The 25,671-nt window shown below is 36.5% G+C and overlaps 1 protein-coding gene across 1 annotated transcript in view; it reads right to left on the bottom strand.

Moving 5' to 3' along the window:
• Positions 1-25,671, bottom strand: part of NUP205 (nucleoporin 205) — a 42,321-nt gene that overhangs the window by 6,935 nt on the left and 9,715 nt on the right. The window contains exons 10-34 of the mRNA XM_058804897.1: positions 24,860-25,010; positions 23,884-24,089; positions 22,287-22,469; positions 21,573-21,623; positions 20,780-20,989; positions 19,909-20,008; positions 18,270-18,407; positions 17,822-18,011; positions 17,013-17,133; positions 16,441-16,522; positions 15,856-16,020; positions 13,646-13,770; positions 12,634-12,748; positions 11,520-11,669; positions 10,483-10,557; positions 9,631-9,788; positions 8,577-8,657; positions 7,558-7,749; positions 5,675-5,945; positions 5,137-5,235; positions 3,870-4,018; positions 2,974-3,165; positions 2,103-2,224; positions 880-1,018; positions 542-668 (exon numbers count right to left, since the gene is read on the bottom strand). Of these exons, the coding sequence (XP_058660880.1) occupies positions 542-668; positions 880-1,018; positions 2,103-2,224; positions 2,974-3,165; positions 3,870-4,018; positions 5,137-5,235; positions 5,675-5,945; positions 7,558-7,749; positions 8,577-8,657; positions 9,631-9,788; positions 10,483-10,557; positions 11,520-11,669; positions 12,634-12,748; positions 13,646-13,770; positions 15,856-16,020; positions 16,441-16,522; positions 17,013-17,133; positions 17,822-18,011; positions 18,270-18,407; positions 19,909-20,008; positions 20,780-20,989; positions 21,573-21,623; positions 22,287-22,469; positions 23,884-24,089; positions 24,860-25,010 (3,592 nt within the window). The remainder of the gene's footprint in view (positions 1-541; positions 669-879; positions 1,019-2,102; positions 2,225-2,973; positions 3,166-3,869; positions 4,019-5,136; positions 5,236-5,674; positions 5,946-7,557; positions 7,750-8,576; positions 8,658-9,630; positions 9,789-10,482; positions 10,558-11,519; positions 11,670-12,633; positions 12,749-13,645; positions 13,771-15,855; positions 16,021-16,440; positions 16,523-17,012; positions 17,134-17,821; positions 18,012-18,269; positions 18,408-19,908; positions 20,009-20,779; positions 20,990-21,572; positions 21,624-22,286; positions 22,470-23,883; positions 24,090-24,859; positions 25,011-25,671) is intronic.

Raw genomic sequence — 25,671 nt, 5'->3', positions numbered from 1 at the left:
GAACTGGTGAGCATGCAGAAGAAACCACTATATCCATCACAATCATTATTAGCCCTTTGTGAAGAAGTCACTCAAGAAAAATGGCAGTATGCTAATTTGCAGTGCTTTCCCCCAGGAAACTTTATATTTTAAACAAATAAAAACAAAGAAGACATTAAAAAAATAGGTATACAAACAATTTTCTATCTTAATTTCCTCAGTTATAGAACTTATTGAATAAAAACGGTTTTTTGAAGAGACCACAGATACTTTGAGCACTTCTATTTGTAAATCACCTCCAAGACGCAAAGTACTTAGTGTGAGGTAGCATGATGAAAAGAAAATGGGAAGTCAGATACATATGGGTAAGAGCACTATGTCTACTGCATCTTTACTTCAAGAAAAAGTTATTTAACATTTCTTGATTTTTCTCAGAGCTCTACATGTCAAAAAAAAATCTGTATTGTCATGGATATTCTCTTCTGTCTTACTGTTTCTTTACAGAAAACAAAGCCTGAGATTCATGCAAATGGGGTTGAGACTTCAAAACTGCAGTTCCTACCAGGCAATGCTGCCTTGCTGATTATTCCTGTCAGGGAGGCCAGCTCCTGGAGAGATCCAGCACTTACATCTTGACACCTCAGGATTGCCTGGATTGTATCTGAATGGGAAATGAGGAACTGCAAAACCTGCACCACAAGAAAAAAAGAGAAAATATGAATGACTCAAAATTTAATAGCAAGCAGAGAGGAAACAATGCTTCTGAAGAACTTTAAAAGACCTCGTGTACCAGTGAGGATGGAATTTAAAAACACCAAAACAACTTACTGTCAGAGCAAAGGCACACAATTTCTTTGAATGAGCAATACCAGTGGTACTCAAGCAAGTTTTGGAACTTACCTGTCCTGCAGCCTGCAAGTGTTGTGCCATGCTGGACGTGAGGATCACTTGGCACAGCTGGAGAGCTGGAAGCAGAATCTGGCGGTAACGCTCCACTGGGGCAGGAATGAACACTGGGGGATCTCTCATTGCATACATTCTTAAGAGGCATAAAAAGAAGGGAGAAAACAAAAGATAAAGAGTGCAAGAAGAATGAAATCCACTAGTGAGGCAGAGCCTCAGCCTACAATCAATCAAGAACCTAAACCCATTTGTATTTCAATAAGATATCTAGACCTGAACTGACTTTCTATTGGAAAAGCAACACATTTATGATACACAGCTGCTGCCAGACATTTTCTGTAAGCAGGGAAAATTACTTCTTTGTATTATGCTACACTAAACTAGATAACTTTGTTGCAGAAATACCATACCTGCTTACTGATATACAAAACTAGGTATTCTCAAATATTTTAGGAAGAGTTGTACTTAATTCTAAAGCAACTGTTAAATACAGTCCTCCACCAAATGTACTGTAGGTTTTATACAATCTTATTATGTCTAATTGGAACTTTAAAATAGTATACTTTGTCTAAGTCCTAAATTTTTCCAAAGCATTTCAACTCTCTGTGTAACTAAGAACTGTGAGTTTAAAAAAGGAACCAAGGCTTGAAACCAACCCAGGTAATTTCCCCTAAATATGGAATTTTTATCTCTGAGATCTTCTCTCAATCACCTCACAATGACTAATGTGGTATTAAACTTGCCAAGTGGCACATCAAGAAACTTGCCAAGCAATATATAACCGTGAATATTTTTTTTCAAACACATCATGAAATATTCCTGAAATAGTATTTAATTCACTGGTCTCTCAATGCTTTATGGTGGAGGACAGACTCTGCCCTTCACAAACTGCAAAGCCTCCAGAATAAGTTTACAGTGTAAGCTGTTTGTCAAACATAACAGTATAAATTATTTAATAATAATAATCATCAGTTTTATCTGAGATATCAATTTTATGTAGTCTAAGTAATTAGCATGCAAGTACAACGTCATACCCACATCTGAAATTTTCCTCTCAATGAAAGGTAGCTTTAAACTGAACTGATAGGTTTAAGAAACACACACATAAAGAATAAACTCACAAGTCATTACTCAAAAATCATGAGGCTATAGAAAGATGTGATGTGCTTCCAGGAAGACTGTGTTATGGTTTCCCCCTCAGCCAGGGCAGCCACACTTACCCCTGGTGGTCTGTTTCGGGTCGCATGTCATACACCTGGCACTGTGCCAGCCGCACAATGACGCCGGACCGCAGCAGCTCTAACGCACCTTGCTGACTTTTGGCTATTCGAGTGAGGAATGCCTGCACAACAGCAGAGAGGGTTAAGTTTTGGAGATGCACAATGAGGCTTATAAAGTCTACTTTCTCACTTGATTTTTGCATCATTTCAAATATATTATTTTAGTAAAATATCCTGAAGGAATACTTTCAGGGCAAGTAGCTCAGAGTGCAGCTGCAGATTGAGCTCTGGGTGGCAGGAGCCCCAGGCAAGAGCCTGTGAACTGCCCACCCTTTCCAAAACAAAGGCAACGAGGGATGTGGGGCACCAGCCAGAGGACTGGACACTCAGAGACATGGCAGGAGGCAAGGACTCAGCTGAAGACCCTAGACTGACACACACAGACTGCTGAGAGTACAAAAACCCAGGGGTTCCTTTGTTCAGGGTCCCTCCTCAGAGGCACCAGCTCAGGCTCTTGTTCTCGTGTTGCACCATGATTAAATCATTTTAAGGATCCAGATGTCTGAGACTGCCCTGGGGTCAAACCTGGGGTAAGGAAACCTGGTCTGAGTGTGTGAGTGTGGTGAGGGTAAAGCAGGGCACCCATCAGTCACTGGAGCCACTCATTATGAAGGGGCTTTGGTCCCAACAGGTAAAATCTCTGGTGGTACAAGTGTGACTGCCAGAGTGCTCTTGAATGGTCAGACAGAAAAGCTTCCTTAACAATATCTCTGAGTACAATCAATGCAAAATGTAGACAAACAACTTTAACTAAGAAGTAAAATTAAAAAATGAACACTGTAACACAAAATAATTTCTAAAGTACTGTTACCATTTTGGACTCATAGGTGTACAGCGCCTTGAGCAAAGGGGGCTGAGGAGTGAGCAAGCTCTGAAGAGCCAGGTCATCATCTGCCAGGCTATCCACAAGCACCTTCAGGTAGCCACTATTCGAGAGATACAACAGCCACTGCTGCTGCTTGTCTACTGAAACAATGTGATCAAGTAAAGCCAATGCCAGCATCTGGGATGAGGGAAGAAAAACAAACAAATCAAAACAGAATTAAATATATAAGATCAATGAGATTTTTAATAAATACCTAGAAATGTGAAATGCCAAGCAGTTTCTTCTAACAGCTTCTTATAAGCAGAATGCATTTCTTCACTACAATTGCAACCATTTATGTGAAAAATATTTTAAGATTACTTTACACTAGTATGGTAAGAGCCAATTACCTTTCTCCACTATTCTTTTAAAAAACATTAAAGATATTGTTGAACCAATAACTAAGGCAAAATATTTTAAGGAAGTATTGCCTCAAGCACGATTACTATTTAAAACTAGTTTGCCTTCTGAGGAAATTCTCAGCTATTGGCTACTATCAGAAATTACTTCATAATGAAGTCACATCTTCCCAAGCTAAGTCCATGACTTTAAAATGCTAACAAATAATTGCAACAGGGGTCCCTATCTATATCTATTGCAGCAGAGCTTTCTACCCTTATTTTTAAACAATAGGACACACAACCTCGTTGAGAAAAAAATTAATATGCATGTATGGCTCTACTTTCAGCAGCTTGAAGGATGAATGGGAGGACAGAAACATGAAACAGATCCTGTATCTATAGAAATGTTCTAGTTCTACCTCATGAAACTTCCCATCTCTGCACAGATGATGTTCTTTAAAACAAATGAAACAGTAATTTTAAAAGAATAGATTTGCTTACCCTGCCTATCTCATGGCCATCACAAGCATCACGACAGACCACCTCCATCAGAGCTGCCCCATAACTCTCAATAGTTGCCATGTTTTCCCGTTGCAATTTACTAAACATATCTTCAGGAGCTGTCAAATGTTCCCACATAGTTTTTTTAGCTGTAAAAAGCAAATAAAACAAAAAATGAAAACATTCAAAGATAGGCATCTTAGCATTAACTTAGCTACATCCATCAGGGCATTCTCTCTACGCCTCGCAACAGAAATGCCCCAAAGTCAAGGGTTTTTAAATGAACTGCAAATGTTCTACAAATCCACCCTTCCTTGAATATCACACAGACCAGCCAGAGCAAAAAGTGTTATCCTGTATACATACACACCCTTGTAAATAGTCTGCTTAAAATAATTCAAATGTTCAGTACTTGTTACATAGATAAACTAATAGGCCTAAAACTGGAAGTGTTCAAGGCCAGGTTGGATGAGGCTTAGAGCAACCTGGTCTGGCGTCCCCGCCCATGGCAGGAGGTTAGAATGAAATCATTTTAAAGGTCCCTTCCAACCCAAACCATCCTAAGATTCTATGAACTTTTACTGGGACCAAAGAATTCAGGGTGAGCTAAATTAACAATGTGACTTAAATGAGAGAGAATGAAACCAAAGTCAGTCAGACACTTCAAAGGGGTCATAACAAATTCATAGTTTGTTTTTTTGCTTTTACTACTGTAGCTCAAAACCCAGGCCAAGTAAAAGTCTGCACGCAGGTAACTAGCTCCAAGATTTCTTCTCAATTCCTGTCTGAACAATTATTAGAAACACTAATAATTCAAGTATTTTAGCCATTCTCAGAGATAATGTGGTATTTACCATAAGCACTCAAGGATTAACAGCAACTCTGGTTGGCTTATTTTTTGCTTATTTTTTTAGGAGGGGATGGTGACTGGGTATGTGTGAGGCTTTTGTGTTTTTTGCCCCCCTAGGGAGATCTTCAGATAAAGGAAGAGAAAGGGTATGAAATTATAAACAAACCTTGGGGTTTGTTTTGAGGTTTTTTGTGTGGTTGGTGTTTTGCGCTTTTTTTGCTTTGGAATTTGTTTTGGGTTTTTTTAAACATGTACATTATGGTATGAATGTACATAAAGATGTGAAGACATAAGCAATTTATTTCAGAGGCTCTTAGAGCAAGATGTTTTCCATCTATTTCCAGAAGACAACTCAGCATGCAGAAACTGTACCCTCCAGGGTTTAATAACTCTTTTCCAAATACAGTTGGACCATACCTGCTTCTAAAGTGTCTGGTTCATCTGGTCTCTGGGCAATCTGCAAATAATAAAGCAGTGATCCATAAAGGTGTGTCCTCACTCTCTGGAAGCCACCACCTGTTAACAATAAACATTCACAATTAAAACCAAACAAATGTAAATTCCACAACACCATCTTCCACTGGCACCTAATTTAACTTTCCTATGGCAGTGCTGGCAAAAGTAAATAAAACTAGATTCCTTAAGGTGAAGTTCTACTGTTTGCATAAAAGTGTATTTATGAGTAAATTCAGCAAGTTTATGCTGCTCCAAAAGAATGAAAATATGAAATTCTCCTTATAGTCATTTACATATTTCTCTTCTGTTTGTTGTTCAGATTTTTTTAAAGTGTTTGCTAATTTTGTTATTAACATTGCTTACATCTATACTAATCATGTAAGATCCACCTAACTGACTGCAACAAAAATCTTCACTGCAGTATCTGAAAGCAGCTCAGCCCATCTTTTTACTCTTGGCAGTTGGAATTCACGTACACGCACTGCAGAAGTCAACACACCTGTTTTCAAAATGAAATCCAGCAGCTTTTTTAAGATGATGTGGAGGGAGGAGTCACCAACAGAAGCAAAACCCATGGATATGCTCTCAGAGCCAGGTGATGAGGTAAAAGAACCATCCAGCATCAAGGCATACTGGGACTGTCCTGCCATGGAGAGTGCAAGTGGCTGTTTCTGCTCCGTTTTCACAGACTGGCTCAGGTGGGCAGTCAGGGTGAACACAGCCCCTGCCACCACCGGCATCAACTCCTGAGCTGCATCATCATCAAGGATCTTAATACAGAAGTAGAAAGACCAAAAAAAGGCAAAAGAGAAAAAAAAATGTTTAAAAGTGTCTGATTTCATGAGTCATTAAAGTAGTTAAATTAGCCTCTCACAACTATTAAATTTATGTATGCATAAGGATTTCATTAACATGACAGTATTTAAAACACATAAAAATCAGTAATGTCAGAAACTTGTTTAGAAACCTGAGTTGAACATATTTTAATTGAGAAGACCATTAGTCTTCTGGATTTTTTTACATAAATCACAGGCAGACTTATAATCAAATCTGGATAGCAGAAAGGGAAGAAATGTCTTGACATTTGAGATGCTTTATTAGTAAAATATTTAAACCTAAGCTAGAGAAAGAATAACTGGTATCTGCTTTGCTATACAGCTATTTTATTACCATTAAAAATGTGAAGGTACTACTTAAAAGAACCCAAAGGGTTGAGCATCAGGTAAGCATTAAGGCAATGTGGAAAAATACTAACAAGAAGTTTGCATGCATTGTTTTTGATCACTCTGTTATTTGGAAGGTAAATCTGGTATATCTTTATCACTAATGCTGAAGGAGCTTTCCTTTTAAGCAATATAGTAATTTTGAACAGTAGTTCAATTATTTTCAATAGACAGTAACATTTTTTTTTCTCAACTTCACAGAAGTCTTCACCAGGATGTTCCAGAATATTAAGAGTCAGGAATTTCCTCTTTGTAAAGATTGTAGGAAAGAAATTTCTTCAGCTAGTGAAGGCCTTCTTTGTTTCCTGGTTTTTTTTTTTAATTCAGTTCAAATAAAAAACAAAACCAGAACTTCACTATAAATAGGCAACTTTTAGGTAACTCCTACAGAAAAAAATAATGGTAGTAACAAAAACAAAATCCAAAAAGTTTACTTTTTTCCTAGAAAAGATAAAACTTTTTAATATATATTTCTCAAAACAAAACTCTATTAATCAGAACTACAAACCACATAACTCTCATAATAAAGCAAAAAAATAATAATACCCCAGCAGACTAAAAAATACAACAATCCTTCATTAAATTTTGCCTTTTAGAATTGATGGGTCAGTAGTAACTGTTCTAGTCTGTCTCAAAAATTATTGCTATAACTCAGCAGTAAAACACCTAGACTTTTAAGACAAACTCTTATACTTCCAAAAGCCCTTCTAATTGTAAAATGTTTCATTTTTCTACTGTGAAGTTTCATTCAGCTCATTAATTTTTCAAAAGCAGCAGCAGTAGGATTTGCGGTGAGTCATCTAAATGCAGTAAATTAGCAAATGCAGCAGTTTGCCTTCAACCTCCAGTAAGTTTTTGGTTTCTCATCAAAGCAGGGTGTTTCTTTTTCACACACCTTTGCCAGACTACCATCATGTGGGATGATACTGAAATGCCTCTGAAATCTGCCAATATATGGCTCATAGTTCAACAGTAGCTATGCAAGAATACAAAGTATCATCTCTGTCTCTTCTATCAGCATAGCAGCAATCAGAAAACTAAAACGAATACTAAAGGCAGACAACATTTTTTTGGATTACAATCAAAATTGCAGCACTTTCACATAAAAAGATGCAGCAACAAAGTCCAAGGAGCGGGCTGATTTCCAGCAGAGCACTACCTTGTCATGCACATCCTGCAAGAGATCCCGGATAATCAGCTGCCTGTCCTCAGCCTGGATGAGGTCCTGGGGGCAGGCAGTGAGGATGATTTCCACCAGCTGTCTCCAGGACTCCAGAGCATGCCTCTTGGCATGGAGGCACTGCAGCAGCTTGTTGCGCTCCACCACGTACTGCAGGATAGTGTTGATCTCCTGAAAACCCACCACAAAGAAACTCAGTTACTATGTGCTAAAAGAAATTCATAGCAAAGACAGAATTCAAGGTCATAATTTTTTCTATTAGCAGTAGTCTTCAGAATAAAATGTTAAGTCTTCAGCTTACTAGAAACAAAGTGCTACTACTACTTTAATAAGGTAGCCCATTCCATTTCTGAGCTGCTTTTCACAGGGCAGACATCATTAATGTCTCAATCTCATAGGAAAAAAAATCAACCAGGAAAATTCTTTTCTAGCACTTTAAAATCGAAACAAACAACTATGAAGAAACTATTTGTGCTTTTTTTTCCCATTTAGTCTGAGTAATTTCCCCTTTATCCTTTGCATCCATGTAAGCAATTTTGACTTAATTTAGTTGTTTTCTGAGTTTCCTGCCATCTGTGAATCTCCAAGTTCACTGAAACTATCTGTGTAGAAAAAAGGAGAAATAAATCAGCATCTCCTGTGAAAGAAAGGCAAAATGATCTTGGCCATAAGATGAACATGCTTGTACTTGAACAGCAAATCTTGACATCAGTGTGTAACTGCTTTCTGTACAGTGGGGTGAGGAGCTGCAATTGTTATCACTAATGAGGAGGGAAGAGGTTAAAGAAAAAAAGAAAACCGATCACAGGCCAGCTGTTTAGAGAACAGTATGGTAAGAAGTACCTTAGCTTATCAGTTTTGGGGTTTTTGTCTTGAGGAATTACTAACTCTAAGTTAGGACGCAAATCCACAATCTTTTATAGTAATGCTTACTGTTTGACAGGCTATGAATCCACCAAGAGCAACAACAAACAACAGTTAACTTTTTCTGTACTTACCTCCATAAGTAAAGGTCTCTGGCCTATTGCTGCCATTCCTTGAAGGGCATTGACTTCTGCAACCAGAACTCTGTGAACATACTGAAATTAAAAGTGACATTTAAATGATTGTACCAGTTTAACGTGGCAGGTAGGTAAACACCACACAGCAATTCACTCCCTGCCCCAGTGGGGTAGGGGAGAGAACTGGGGGAAAAACAAAGTGAAATTCTGTGGGTTGAGTTAAAGACACTTTAATAGAACAGAAAAGGAAAGCAGCGGGGAACAATACACCATTTAAACTAATACAAACAAGGGATGCACAAATGCAATTGCTCACTACCTGCCAACCACTGCCCAGCCAGCTCCTGAGCAGCAGCCCACAGCCAGCTGTTCCCTTAGTTTATACACTGAGCATGATATCACATGGTATGGACCTTTGGCAAGTTTTGGGTCAGCTGTCCTGGCTGTGTCTCCTCCCAGCTTCCTGAGCCCACAGCCCACTCACTGAGGGGTTGTTTGAGAAGCTGAAAAGTCCTTCACTAAATAAATACTGCTTAGGAATAGCTAAAGGATGAAGTGTTGGGAACATTACTGTCATCCTAAATCCACAACACAATACTATACCAGCTACTATGAAGAAAATTAACGGTACTTGAGTCAAAACTAGGACAAGTGACAAAGGAAATGTATTCGTATTTCTAAAAGAATCTAGGAGATGGCTACATAGTGACAGATGCAACAGATGGACTGGGATTGAAACAAGTTTTACTCATTTTTTAGGGTCACAAATTCTTCAGGACAATTTATAATACACATGTCAAGTACTTGTCACAATGTGATACATTCATAAGTAAAGCCTCCAAGAACTACCACAGTACACAACAACATTGCACATGTAATTGTGTACACATATGTAGTTGTGTACTACTAACCAAAGAAATACATATCTGAAACATACACCTTTTATGTAAAAGCAAGTTTCAAAGTATTATTAACACACTGATTTTATTTTTTTTTAATTATTAAGTTATAAAATACTGTATGCAACTTGAAAACAAAGACAAATGCTAACCTTGACATTGCAGACCACTTGTCCACGTGCATTCTTGTGCTCACAATTAGTAATGACTTGCTCAATTTGAGCCCGGTCAAAAAAATCCAGTTGTAAAGGCTCTGGAATGTCCTGACTGAAGTCAATTGAATCCAGGATATTTAAGATCTTTCTGCGTACTGGAAATGCAAATCAATTCAAATTGTATTCAGAAGTGTCAACAGGAAACAAAAAAATTAACTAAAAGAGCCTAATTTACGTTTGTAAATCTGTAAAGTTTCAAATGAAAGCATTAAATCTTCAGAAAGTGCTATCAATCTATCTAACAGGTTTAAAAACATTTTCTCCAGCCTTAAATTCTTAAGATGTCTTATCTTGCACAGTTCTCCTGTTACACATGCATGTCATCCAATATTTACAAATACAAGACTAATTTTTTCTCCAAAATGAAACCAGGATGGTTTTCAATTATAACCATTGTAGTCTTTTATTGAGAAACCATAAAGAATCTGAATTTATTAATTTATGTGGGACTTACATTCTTTGTCATGAAAATACAAATATGTTCAGACTTAGCAACAGCCTCACTGTTTCTACTTGTTAGCAATTAATTTGATAGACTGCCACTCTCCCATTTCATCCTTGCACAGATACCTAAACATACTCTTCAAATTGCCTTTCAAGTTCAGTGTGTTTTTCACTCACTCACTTCTTTTTTTTTCCCCCATACTAAATAAAATTGTTTCATGTACTGCTGCTGTTTAGAACACCTATTACTTTCTTTTCTGAAGGGTCCTTTCTGGAGGTGGTTCTCCTGCCTGTTCAGGATCAAATACACTTTATTGATCAATAATCAACAGTCCTAACAGTTACCTTTGGAAGCAGTGTCAAAGTGGAGAAATCCACTGACTGATCGACTTTCGTCTTCCATCCCTCCTTCACCATCAGCTGAAGGTAATAAAACATACTAAATAAATTACAGAAACAAATCTAAGTGAAAAATATAACCTACTTTATTAATAGTGAAAGACAGGGCACAATGATAAACTGATAAACCTTTCACATCAAAGCCTTCTAAGACAATATACCCTTGAACTCTTAATCAAATGAAAAAAATACTTATCTGTCAAAAGCTATCCAGTTATTATATACAGATCAGAAAATCCTAGAAATGCTTAAATAGACATCTCACTCTTCAGTATGAATAATGCAGTTGGATGGACACCATAAAATGAGTAGCATATCTGAGCACAGTTTCCCATACTCAGATCCTCTAGGAGGAAGAGAATGCTATGGCTGACAAAAGTAAGGGAAAACACCATACTGCAGTAGCCTGTTAAAATATCTTCCATTTATTCTACCTTCTTCATGTAAGGAGTTTTATTGCCATCTGGTTTTATTTTTCTTAATTTATCTCTACCCTGTTCTAAACCTCTGAAATCTTGCCTTTTTATTCAACATTGAATTTTACACTACATTGGGATGAAATATCACTTTTGTGATGTTATAATGTTAAAAGCAAAATTGATGTGTAGCTACTATCTTCTGTGAGAGGGTCCACAGCTTGTGATAGACATTAAGACTGAGAAACTTTGTCTTAAACTGTTCACCATGGAAGACTGTCCACCTTTTCTATTTTGTAACGTTTCTGAACAGCAGCTCAAAACAAATTATTCCACAAGTTTAATTCTTTTTTAATATTCCCCATCCTACCACATAAATTGTTCTTAATTTTTCTACCAGCAATGAACAAAACGATGCCCTGCTTTCTTTCTCTTTGGAGTCTACAACCATCTTTCTTCCCATACCACAAATGAACTGCCACAAGCTTATGAAGAACAGAATTCAAATGAAGTGTCTCATTCTCCATTTACTGCAGCCTATTTAGCCTCACCATAAGTCCCTCTTACCCAGGTATGGTTTCACAGGCATATCATCGAGCAGCAGATGCAGCAGCCTCTGCGTGTGGGAGCGCTGGCGGTTCAGGGACGTCACTCGCATTTCGATAGCTGCAGTCTTCATTAGCCAGGACATTTGGTTGAGTGTTGAAATCTCATGTTCTGGACAGGGATAAGGCAACAATTATAAAACAGCATAAATAATATTACTTACTCCAAGGAAAGCATTTTTAGAGGATGCCATTAGTAATTATTTGCTTACCAATTGTTTACAAAACAAAAAGACAGAGATCTGACAAAAGCCAATAAATGAACATGTGGTTACTTTGAAAATAAACCATATACATATATGCAATAAGCATATACACATACACAACCAAACTGGACACAACTAACTGTTAGAACAGTCACTGTGAATAATGCAGTGCTTCATGAGCCAATGGGGTCAGTTACAATTTCAGTGAAAATAACCAGGCATTTACCCAAGTGAACTGTAGTTTTAATCAAAATTGGTGAGACTGGAACACAGGTCTCCTAGAATCTTCCTATCTTCATCTAATTTAGATTCCTAAGTTACATAAGAATCATCTAAAGCACTTTATACATGCTGGATACATGTACTTCAATGCTAAGTTTACTGGCATTGAACAAAAGATTGATGGTCAAGCATCTGATAAAGTATATTTATTCAGTTTAAGACACTTGAGAAATCTTGGTTTGAAATACAAAACATACCTACTAGCTTAAAAGTACTTTCGTCAAAGAAAGGGGTGACACAGGTGGTTACAACCATCAGCCTTATAATCCCTTGGTTCTTTATAATATTCTTTTTAATATTTTTTTCCCATAGTAAAGTCTAACAAAACTACAATGATAATTGCAATACAGTTTAGGATGTGGTTCTGGAGACTTAGTACACTCCAAAGATAACATTCTTTTCCAAAAGTTCAGCACTAAAAATCTAAACTTCTTAAGTAGGGAGAGTTCAATTTTTGCAGAATTAAATGATTAGCAGAGCCTGCAATAAATTCAGTTTAATAATGCTACCTATGTTTCTTCTTTCACTCCAAAGGAGTCAAAAAATACATTGAATTTTAAGCATGCACAATCTTAGCATAAAAATTACCTTTGATAGAAAATGGCAAGTACTGCAGCTGAGTGAATAAGAAATCCTGACTGGTCCTCAGATATCTCATAGTTGGACCTGAAGTGTCAGAGCATGCACACAACTGATAGATCACCTGACAATCAAAAACAGTAGATATCCATGTATGGAATTTATTTTAAAACAAACCAACCACCAAATCAAAAGCATAATGCTGTTCTACTGCTCAAACAATATTATCAGTATTTACAGTAAATTTTCCATCAGATTTCTTCAAAATTGAACATATTATTTGTAACAGATGTTGAATTATGATCTTAAAAGGACTACCAGCATGTGATGACCACAATGGCTGTTTCTTCACAACATGACAACAGATGAGCCTGTTTGTTCAGCTCACTTAAAAATTAGTATTTTTTCTGTCTGCATGTCCACCAAGAGAGGATATGTAATAAATTTTCCCTGCTTCTACAGAACTGCCTTTTGCTTTTAATAATGTTTAAAATCCTTTCTAGTGCCCATGGATTTTCAACATGATACAAGTGTGCAAGCATCAGCTACCTCACACATCTAACTCAGTTGTCTCCCCCACCTGACACCCTCTCAGCCACACATATTTACATTCTCTCACAGCTACAGAATAAAGTAGAGAGTTTCACTGGCTTAGTTGGAATTTTATGTTATTTGCTATCATACTACACTTCCAAAATTAAAAAAAAAATTAAAATTGGCACATGTCACAATGGACTTAAAGGCTAACTAAAAACATTTAGGTTAAGTTTTACACATATGTCCTAATTCCAAGTTTCTGACATGAGTGCAGATCCTTTGATTTCTGTGATGCTGCAAGATACTTTTTAAACACAAGAAGGTAAAATAGAAAGAGTTCACTCTATATAGAAACCTGACATATTCATTTTAAAAATTAAACTATTATCAGAGTCATCAACCATCTGTGTTCACCAGCCAAGAAGTAGGAAATTTTATTTAGAGTTTACTTTCAGTATATGCCAACAGAAAATATGCTGAATACCTGGTAACAGAGTTCTGCAAGATGGGGAGATTCCCGAACTGCTGTAGGCCCACTCCTGGTCTCAGTACCCTTCTCCAGGATGTTCAAAATAGCATGAAGGCAAGTCCGTGGGCAACCCAAGACACCTGAAAAGAGAAAAAGAACTTGACATTCTTGATCTTACTTTCCTCCATAGCCAATACAGGTCAAGTACACAGAAATACAGAACCTAAATCGTTCAGATACCCTCTGCTACACTATACTGCTCCACAGAGCTGCAACAAAAACTTCTGGCAAAGTTTTATCACCATTACTTAAAATCAAAGAAGGAACCATGTTTCAGCAAAAGCCTAATGAAAATATTTATAGTTAGTCTGTAGGCTTTTGAGATGGTAGTGAATCAATTTGAATTCTTGTTTTACACTTTTAAACCAAGAGTCATTTGACAATTTCAAAGAACAGCTTTAAAAATCTCCCGTCTTATTTTACAAATACAGCCATTTAATGACTAATTCTCCTAAAGGCACCTGACACTGCAACTGTGGGGAATAGGGAATAGATTTTAACACTGAAGTCAAAATTCTGTCTTTTTGCATTCTTCCTTTAGCCAATTAATTCTTTAATCGACCCTAAAAGAGGTCCTGAAGCAGCAAAAGCATCAATAATCAGAGTTCTTACAGGAGAAATAATCTCTGTTTGAACATGTATAATTTATGCTTTAACAGGAAATTATTATCTTGAGGTAAATGTCTTACAGTCATTATTTCTTCACATTATTAACAAGAAAACTGAAAGATGTGGGCAAGGTCTCTCACACCTTTGAGACAGATTTCCTCATCACTGACCTAACATATGATAGATGCCCTGTAAAATTGTGTGGGTGCAGATCAGTTACCTGTATTGTGTAACTACAGGTATTTCACAATATCTGAAGAAATAAAACTCAGATCCTATCTATATTTCATTTAGAACTATGAAGAACTAAAAACTGCTGGTCCTGAGCATCCAATACAAACTTGAAGATAATGAGAAATATTCTTCTCAAAAAAACTAAAATTAAATTATTGAATGTTGTTCAAACTTGTTTATGTAAAACATCCTTTAAAAGAGTTGGGAAATAATCTTGTATTTCAGACTGGAAGGGACACCATGACATCTCAACACCAAACTACTGCTAGCTATGTAGCTAGGATATCAAACCATTGTTCTTGGCTTCAGACAGTTGGGTCTTGAAAACTTCCCAACATGAAGACTGCATGACCTCTACAGCCAACCTGCTTCACTGTCTTCTGGTGAAAAAATTTCTCCTATATCCAAATTGAGCCTCTTTTGTTTCATTTTATGCCTACTGCATCTCATCTTCCTGCTACACTCCTCTGAAGAGTCTGGTTTTATCCTGTCATTTACATCTTTGCAGGTGTTCAAAGATTTCTATTAGGTTTCCTCAGAGCCTTTCTCTTTTCCAGACTTCCCTCAGCTTCTCCTCACAGGCTGAATAATCCAGCTCCCCCATCATCCCTGTTAGACTTGCTCAGTCTGTTTTGTAAAATACCAATTAAAAACTGAGGAGGCGAACAAGACACAAAGTAGCACACTATTACTCTCACCAATTCAACTTGAAGGCAGCAGGAGTGATCTTTCTGAACTTTGCATTGTTATATATATATTATTAATATATTTATATATTCCTAGCACTAGCATGAAATCCCACATTGTCTTAAAAGGTTTTCTTCTACAACATTAAAAAACAAAACTGGTTTTCTTTCCTATAAATAATTTTAAACAGGAGCTTGAGCAAGGACAGAACAATAGCCAAGAAGTAGAACCAGTTAAAAGCAACAATCTCTTTAGTAGGTTGACATGTTGTCATTTGCAGGTACAACTTGGATCATCAAATCAACTTCTTTCTACTAGGGACACAACTACGATGCATTAAATAATAAATACATTAATGTTTCCCTTCTAAATTATCATTATCCCCCACAATTCTAATTTCAAGTCTAATTTTAAGTCCAAAACACTTAAACAAAGACTCAAATCCTAAAGTTCTTTAAATGCTGCATTTGAGTATTAATACATCTTTTCATGTAGCTTTTGAGGACTTGTTCAAAGCCTGTTGTTTTATTCTTTAATTGAAGAGGAACTGCTTTTCCCCATAAATTTCCCAATAAATCTTCTCAGTGTTGTTAGCAGAACTAATTAAATGGCAGATCAACCTCTCCCCTTCATACCTGGATCTTGCAAATTTGTGGTGCTGACAGGTTTCTTTAGTTCAAATCCCAAGAGATACAGAGCTAGGCTGGGAGGACTGCACTCAAGAGAGGTGATAAGGAGATTCAGAATATGGATCCTGGTTTCATGATGGATTTGTGCCCGCTTCTTCTCCGGCTCCAGCTCTTGATTAGAAAAAGGAGAAAAAACAGATACAGTGACTAATGAAGTAAAAAATCCATCTAATAGAATAATCTTTAGTGTCTTCAAGTTAAATACAAGAATGTTGAGGGATGAACTTTTATTACTGCAGAGAGATACAAGAACAAAATTGCAAATTACTGTTAATACAGCTGTAAATAATATAACCAAAGCAATGTTAAATACTTGTCTTCTGAAAACAGACTCGATTTGGAGCTGGCTCACCATACTGTGGACATACTTTAACAAAATACAGGTACTTTTCATTCTGTTTAAGGCCCAATTCCACAGAAAACAAAGGAAGATTGTTTCCTGACTTAAGAACACTTTTTACACTTCTTTCATCAACTTCATTCCATGCAAAAGACAACTGTTTAAGCCATTTTAAAAAGCGTTTTACATACCCTCATCTGGATTAATTAATTCTTCTGCATCTTCATTGTCTAAACATTCCACAAATCCAGCCATCAGCTTCTGGCTAACACTCTGTATTCAACAATGGAAGGATGGAAATTAAAACAATTTTAAGAGTACTAAACCAAATACTTCTCATCATTCCCTTCACATAATTTGATAGAACTTCTAGAGAAAAATTATACAATCTACTTAATAAGCAAGAGTTAAGAGTCACAGCTGTTCTAAGAACAGGTTAGCAATTAGCCAGTGAACAGGAAAAAAAAAATCTACTGTTGTTACATATGCTAAATTATTCTCACAGATTGAAGACTATAAAGCACAAAAAGATCTCCCTATCTCAAAGGATATTGCCCTTTTTCTTCTTGAAAACAATCATGATTTTGTTTTTTTGAATTAATGAAGTAATTGTTTTACCAATGCCACAGTAAAAGACGTTTTATATGTGGGTAGATATAAAACAAAATATAGTTTTAATGTAGTTTCCTTTATAGAAACATTATGAAGCCCTAGTATTTCTCCATCAGTTTCTCTTTCCAGATTCAAAGAAACAAATACTTACCTGATCATGTGTGAAATCCCCAACTAGTTTTATCTGGATGTTGGAATTATCAGAAATACAGCACAAAATCTTGGCACTTTCAAAAGCTAGTTCAGGATTGCTGTTTCCATGGTAAAGATACCTTCAAATACACAAGATTATGGCAACAGAATTGCTGAGAATTTAACTTTTTAAAGATGGATAAAAAATTAAACAACATTTAGAAATGAAACATTAACAAATCAAATTTTAAAAATGAAACATTTACAAATCAAATTACATGAGATAACATTAAAGCTTCAAACAAAATTTCACCCTGTATGAAACACTGAATGCTCGTTCATTGGGAGAGATGAGTAGGCTGACTAGGGATAATAACCTTTCCTGGAATTTTTATCATTCTTTTTATCAAATATCTACATTAAACACTGCTGCAGAATTAAATGCTTGTAGGCATTTAATACAGTAAATAATGGACAACACTGTAAAACATGGCCAACAGCCAAATTCATTGAACTTTCCCACTCTGTGACAACCAAAGTCTGGGGCAAAATGTAATTATATGCAAGGTAATCATTGAACATAAGGTAGACAGGAAGAAATCATGAGGGGGGGAAATTCAGAAAGAAAAACTATAAATACAGATCCCAATCTTGCACTAGACAATCACAGATCATACCACCTGTGAAGACCTCTCGCCTCACCAAAAAAAAATTCATGAGATGCTCTGTGTGAAGAGGAGCACTGACTAGTGAAACCAATGAAAGGATCCAGGACCCAAACACTTCTGTGCCTCCAAAACTCCTCCCTTCTCAGTACTCTGCACATACCTAGCAATATTCACCACGTGGTCAGCCTTTTTAGTGCGAGGGTTGATTCCTTGCAGCAGCTGCTCCAGAGGTGTGACAATAAGGGAAAGGTGGCTCTCCCGCAACAGATCCATAAAAATGTTCTCCTTCTGTAGGGTTAAGTTCAGAAGTGCAAGGCAATACTGTACAGCTTTCTCTAAATGCTTCTTCCCTGCAGTGCACAAAGAACATGAGAAACACAGAGGAGAAGCTAAATAGACTACATTCATAAATGTCATTCATCAAGCCTTGCACCAAGAAAAAAAACCTGTCAGTTGTTAACCAGTAGGAAAACTGCCCCCAAAATACAATTTTTATATGCAACAGATACAAGTTACAGATATGCAATGTTAGCTTTAAATCCTACCTACTATACATTTTAACTTGTAAAATGAATTACAAAAATGAAAAATTAATTCTAGGCACATACCAGGAAATGGAGCATAAGTATCAAGCTGCTTAACCCCTTCTTCTAGCAAGCTAAGGCAAAGTTCCAGCATTGGAGACTCATTCAACAGATGATACATCAAATTGAATCCAGGTGGTTTATATGCTATTATTTCTTCTCCTAAAGACAAAAGGAGAAAAAAAAAAAAACTATAACCTCCAATAAAAACCCCCTGTTTTACTTAAGTTAGCATAAGCTACAAAACCTAAAAGCCCCCATGATTCTAAGTAAAATCCCTTGCACAAAGTCTTCAGAAACTTTCTTTATATAGAAGCCATTGAGGAAATTGTAAAAGTTTGGGAATAGTTGTAAAGACAATTACCATTACTTTCCAGTACCCAATAGCACAATTTCAAATTTAACCCTAAAAAAGATCTTACTAAAAAGAAAGTGGAAAAAGTTTATGTCCCCCCCCGCAACCTGCACAAAGACCCTGAATGAGGGAAAAAGTATTTCCAGAAGTCAAAGAGAATGTCCACGATAAATCCCTATGACTGTTGTAATAACGTATGCAAAAACAAAACTACTAGCCTAAAATTCAAAGACCTTCGTGATATGAAATAAAAGGAGAAGACTAATGCTTCTGATTTATCTAGGCTCTTCATGAACTGTGATAGATAAAAGCAGGAAAACAGTAAGTATCTTTTTTAACACACAAATGAGAACAAGGGTACAAGGGTTTCTTTTGGCACCAGCTTTAAAAATGCCCTTCTTCCACTCATTCTGTGTGTGCAACTCCACCACACACCAACAGAGAAGACATGCCAGTGTGGAGCCACACACTGAATCTGCTTGAAAAATGCACCTACTCAAAACTAGATTAACCCACTTCTCCAATGTATCATGTAACCCACAAATAATCAAACAAGTTGAAGGATTAGCTGAAGACAGGAACAAGCTAACAAGTTTTCTGAGCTAGTTTTGCTGCCAAGTACTCTTTGTCAAAGTATGAGGCCCACAGGTCTTCCAACTCAAAAGATATTTACAGTTAAAGAAGTGGTTCTCACAGCACTGCTACAAGAAAATCCACAAGCATCACAATGGAATTCATTTTAAGAAACTTTGTTTAAAAAAAAAAAAAATCTAGGGCCCAAATAAGCCTTAGATTTCCTATAATGAGGCAAGTGTAATCTACTTTAACCTTTTAAAGGACAGCTGTTCAGAATTAAATTACTTCAAGTCACAATTCCACTGCTACCACTTTCAATAATTCATATATTAATAATGTTAATACTAAAAGTTATCTCAAATACAATGCTGCCTTTAAATTAACCCTACAAATAGTAGTGATTTAGATAGAGACCAAACAAGTCCGGAGGAACAAGTCAAAACCGAGGTGCTGTTCAAGTGTCAAATGTTGCTCTTCAACCAAATCAGAAATGAAAGAGAGAGAAGTTATCCTCCCAGCAGAGACAAAGTAGAAAATAGTGTACATGAAGACCTACTGAGTCAGCAATGCAGATCTCAATACTACGTGGAAATTTTTAACATCTTCCTATTTTAAAGTCTTGGTCTAGCTTTCCACCAGCTTATTTGCAATATTAAACAAGATCCCAAGATAGAAGCAACAGAGCAAAACAAGCTACAATTCTGTTTGTCAGTGAACAATGAACAAGTTAACCTTGTAACTCCACATATTGGTCCACAAAGTCTTCAAGTTGAGGCTCATAGTCCCGCAATAATTTGTAAAACACTTCCAGAACTACCTCAGCTACTTCCCACTGCAGATAATGAAAAAACAAATAATACACAGATTAAGGCTGATACTGAAGCAACAAAGCCAAGATGACAAAGAACACAACACACACTGCAATGATGTACTGGATCAGAACAATGGCTAGCATTTCAAAATTATATAGTCAAGCCAACAACACTATAATTCATCATGTCAAATAATTTGAAAACCCAAGCTTTCTTTCTGAAGTGAAAGGGGAACATTGAAACAGATTTATTACCTGCTTTAAGCTCTATTACACAATATACATATTCTGATATTGTATTATTGTATTTATTGCTTATTCGTATAAGCAACAAATAGTTTTTATTATGTATATAGCTAAGAATAGATCAAGAATAGCCAGCTCCACGATTCAGTTTAGCATGTGCCTCCATCCAGAAGTATTTCATCCAGAACCAAAGCCAAATTCTTTGCTTAAGTAAGTCAAAAATATTTTCTGAGGTAACATTGAGAAAAGGACAAATGTGACTTGTAGGTTTGGGCATGTCATGTTCAGAAATCATTAGCCATGTAGTAGACTTGCAGAATCCTGCACAGCAAATTGAAATTTAGGAATACAAACTTCTTTTTTAAAAGATAATTTATACAGGCTCCTTTAAAGTATATCCTGATCTATGAGTTGAAATATCACCTGCTTACAGAATCAAAACACTCTCAAGTGCCCTAGGTTACTTTTACACAGCTTTCTCAAACAGATCTAAGCCACATCAACAACTATATCCTAAGGAAAAAAATATTTTGAACCAAAACTTACTTTTTCAGCAGCTTTCCGGTAAGCTCTGGTGCGGAATCGGAGAAACACGGAATCCCTGAGGAACTGGAGGTAGGGATCAAAGCCTGGAGGACGCAGACCTGCTCCCAGGTTAGCTGGGAATGAACTCTCCACCAGTGTGCTGATGAGTCGACAGAAGGCGCGGGTTAAAGGATATTCCTCATAGCGGGACTCAATCTCATTCAATTCAACCTTCCCAGGAGGACAGCAGAAAGAGAAGGAGACAAATCACAAATTTTGTGGGAGGAAGAAACATGTGAGAAATAATATAATAGCATCATCTGTGAATTACTTCACAGTGAATCAACTTAGCAGCATTTCTGTCTACAGTACAACACAAACAGAGCAAAAGCAGCAAAGCATCAGTACTGTTCAGTTCAGCAACACATATTCATTCCTTTCTGAGCTAATAGAAGATATGCCTCAACATTTACCTATTTTGGTTTTATTTACCACTGTTGCTAGATGCAAAGTGAGCTATATACCAAGACGTAACAAAAGTGAGTCCAATTTAAGAAAAATTTAGTAAGAAGTGAGGAATTTGAGGGTTTAGATGCTGTTCTGTTCTAGTATGAAGCTGAACTAAATGCAAAAATGGATAAAATTTTCCAGACATTACAAGCAGGCTTGAAAGTAAATTACAAAGCAGTGAAACAACAGCGTCTATTAGAAAAGTTTCCCATGGACACATGAAGGAGAGGCAGCCTCTGCAAGTGCTTCCCAAATGCATATGCAGATGATCAGAGAGGCTGCCAAAGTACAGAGACTCTCTTACCTCAATACCAATTGCCTGTCTCTGGCCTGGACTTCTCACAGTTTGTAATATCTTTGAAACAGAAAGAGAAATGAAAACAGACCAACACATTTCACATAATCAAAGTGTATCTCCACAATTTTTATCAGGAGTAAAAAAAAAAACACTCATCACGTTTTAGATCTAAGAAGAGGTTTTCTAAATCCTTTTAAAGGATAAAAAGCCAAGATTTTTCTATTTGAGAGGCTGAATTATGCTTGACACTTGTATGCTTCCAGCTTTACATTCTCCAAGATCTGCATCATGTTTTCACATTAATGATTTTTACCTTATATTGGGTACGGGAAAGACATTTTCTTCATTATCTCTTACAATAGTGTATTTTAAGAAATATCATAAATTAAGAAGCAAAGGTGGTGAGATGTCATTATTGTCAGGGTCTCTTATTAGCAACTAAAAATAAGGCAGCAATTACAGTTCAAACAGGACTGTTAGGAAACCTGTACTGATGTCAAATAAGCACAGCCAATGACATCTCTGAGGCGATACTGTCATTTTCAAAATCATTTCAAAGCTTTAACTGCTTTGAACCAATTCATTAACTGTGAAAAAAATTATATCCAACAATGGCAAAAAGAAATTTTAGGAAGAAATGCAATGCTATTTCAAATATACTACTGGCAATTTCAACTAACTTGGATGCTACAGTTCTAAGCACTGAAAATCCTAAGATACCTGTGTATATTCCAGGGATTGCCAGAGTGAAGCAGCTATTTCAGGAGATCTTCCAAAAGCAGTAAGGGTTTCTAATAGCTCTGCTTTCAAAATAGGAGGAATGCTGCACTGCAGAAGTCCCAGGATGACCACTACTGGTGTCCACTGAGGGTGCTCACAAAGAGCCAAGCGAGCATTCTCACTCTACAGAATAAACAGAAAACAGAACTGCAGATTATTTCTTTAAAGGCTTTTCATGTCTTACAATCTCTAATTCACGGTTCAGCACCAAAGACTCTTTGTACTTGAAAGTACACATGATATCAAACAAATAGCAGACAATTCCAAAGCCAACCATTTTAATTACACAAAGAGCGGAGTATAAAGACTTACAAGTACTCAAATTCTGCCTATCCACACAGAAAAATTATTTGGATAATACAGGCTTCTTATAACAATCTGCTTTTTTTAGTGGACAACCATTCATGGAATTAGTCTTTAAGTACTTACATTCTAGCAGCTTCTTCAAGCATGAGTAGAGGGACTTTTCTTCATTTTTCTATTACAAACATTCTGTATACTCCTATCTCTGTGTATTTCTATGAACCCACACTTCATTTGGATGTTTTTTAAGAACTTTTTTATCATTTTGTTTTAGTCTAAGAACAGGATCATCACTCACGTAAGCTCACTAGAGACTCTGAGATGAACCACTGGACAGGAACAAGCCTCTAGCCTCATCAAATAGTAATTCCCTGCATCCTTAGAACAAATTTATCTTCATCCCAGATTATGATTTAATGATGCCACGAAATATTACTTTTAAGAGCTCCCTTTATCCATGCATATCCAATACTGACATTACAGCTCAAACAGGATCACCCCATTATCATTTCTGCCAAAGACGATTTTTAAAAATCATATTTAGTTTCACTGATCTGTCTTGTGTTTGTGTCAGCAAAACCAAGGCCATCTCACTGTATCACAAAAATTTCAGGCTGCAAAATCTGGTACTTGAGAGCAGAATTATACACTATTCAGAATTACACAGACAACTCACAATACAAAATTATGAACTGCAATTTTATTCTCCTGGAATTCTCTTCCAGTCAATTCATTCAAATCATTTTACACCCTTGGTTTGGGGATGTTTTAAACCATAACCCTGGAGGCAACTTTCACAGCTGATCACATTCCTTGCCAAATTTCTATCACTTCCTTTTGAATTCAACTAATACTTTTGCTTTTTCAAACTCATAAATAAAGGCAAAGAACTTTCCTACTCCACAGTGATTTATTGTGAATATACCTCACTTCTGAAAGACATTACCAGCTCCATTACCAGCATGAGAGTCAAGTAAGCAAGAAAATGAGCAATACCAAGAACACAGGAAAAGGAATCATCTCTTTCTGCTTCACCTACACTTTCAGTGATTGGTCATTACAGTTACTCCTGATGCTTCCCATACTTACAGAGTTCACTAATAAAATGACAACTGCTAGATAAATTTTCCTTACATACTTTTTTTGGTCAAGGAGAACTTCAGAGCTGAATGATGAAGATTTGCAAGGAAATAAAGAAGTTTTAACAAAGAAAAGCAAATAAAATGTTACTTACCCAATTGACTATAACAGTGGTCAGCTGTAAAAATGCAATTAATCCATCCTGTTCTTTCTGTGTGATGCCTCGGAGAGGCAGGTGACGGTACTGGACACTGTCTGCACTTGGCAAGTCTTTCCTTAAGTGCTCATGATAAAGCATCAAGGAGTGGAAGAAATGCTCCCAGGAGACAGGACTGCCACCTGCTCCTTGGATGTTTTCCACTAGAAAAATGACAAACAGGTGATGAGATTTTCTTTCTACTCTTTCACAGGGTGAAAAGCAGGATGGCTAAAACTAAAAGTTTCTTATCTAAAGAAAAAAGTAAAGTTCAAAGGAAAGTCATTGTATGCAAAATTAATCATTTATGTTTGGGGACTTTTGCTTGTTTATGGGTTTTTTTGAGACAGAAAGGTGCTAATATAAAGAACTAGCATAAATAAGTTTTCTGTTTTATGAATTGGAATCTTTGCAGCATTTTTTCTATTTTCAAAGAAGAGGGGTTTTTAATAATTTGACCAATGCAAAACTGATGCAAAACACATGACTGACTAGCATCTCCTACTTTGAGAAAGTGCTACTGTATTAAATGAATCCAAAAATTCTAACTGAACAAAGCGCTTCTGAACAAAGTTAGCTCAGAAAAGTTACATTGTATATTTTGTAAATACAGCTAGCTTTAAGACATTACTTATTTTTTGTTTTATAATAAGCAACACTGACATTCTGCACTTCTTAGGTGCTAAGACATGGATTTTTTTTTTTTTTTAAGTATTTTTTCGCTAGGTGAATTGCTCCCATGGTGCTCAGACATCTAACTACCTCATCCGGCAGGTTTTATTTCAGATTACATTTTCAAGTAAAGACTTCCAGTTTCACCTTTGTACTACTAATGAAATGTTAAAAGTATGAGGCCACAATTCATCTCAAATGAGTCTTCGCACTTTTGGAAAGAAAAGGAGTTGAGAAAGAGCTGAAGTGTCACTTCTCTTACCATGACTACTGCCATTGACTTTTAGCAAACTAAAGCAGTAATGAGCACACTGAGGCCCACTAGCCAGTCCCCGCAGCATTTTCAAGTATGGGATGTAAATTGTGGAAGGAAGTAGATCTCCCATTTGCCTAACAAACTTTGACAAGACAACCTAGAACAAATAAAGATCAGTGTTTTAAAAAAAAAAGGAAAAGCTGAGTATTATAGGAAAACATTAAGAAGTAAAAGTCAGAAAACAAATTCTAACATAATGAGGGCGGGGTAGACAAGTTCCTTTGCAGACTGGCCTATTCAGTCAGACATGTTTGAAAGAGAAACTAAACAAAATAACTCACGTGACTGCAGAATATAATAACTCTGCAATTCTGTATTTCTAGTGATAAAATTTACTTCAGCTCCCAAATGTTCCAGAGGAGTATTATTAGCACATCTCACAGTGCAAGTAAAGAATTCAGTGTGCTTGTCATATACCTGAACAGTGACTCACACACACAGTGATTCCTTTCAGAGACATTAGGCTTGCTTGCACCTGGCCCTAATTTAAGTTGCCAGTATTCTGGGTGAGTCTTGGGATGTGTCTGATTTTTTGCGTTTTTTTTTTTTGGCTAGGTTTTGCCTAGCACTGCACATTCCTTCAAAAGGGTTGACAGAACCCAAGGTACCCAAAGAGTTTTTTGAATGTCTACTTTACCTGCTTAGATTGTATCCTCATTCTAATATTAAGTTCTGTCTCTTATGGACTATAATTTTAGGACTTTAAATAATTTAAATATTCTTAGGACTTTTTACCCCTAAAATACTATCAACTGCAG

The sequence above is a fragment of the Ammospiza caudacuta genome, chromosome 5, assembly GCF_027887145.1.
Source record: "Ammospiza caudacuta isolate bAmmCau1 chromosome 5, bAmmCau1.pri, whole genome shotgun sequence".
Taxonomy (NCBI): domain Eukaryota; kingdom Metazoa; phylum Chordata; class Aves; order Passeriformes; family Passerellidae; genus Ammospiza; species Ammospiza caudacuta.
This window is presented reverse-complemented; position numbering and strand designations above follow the sequence as displayed.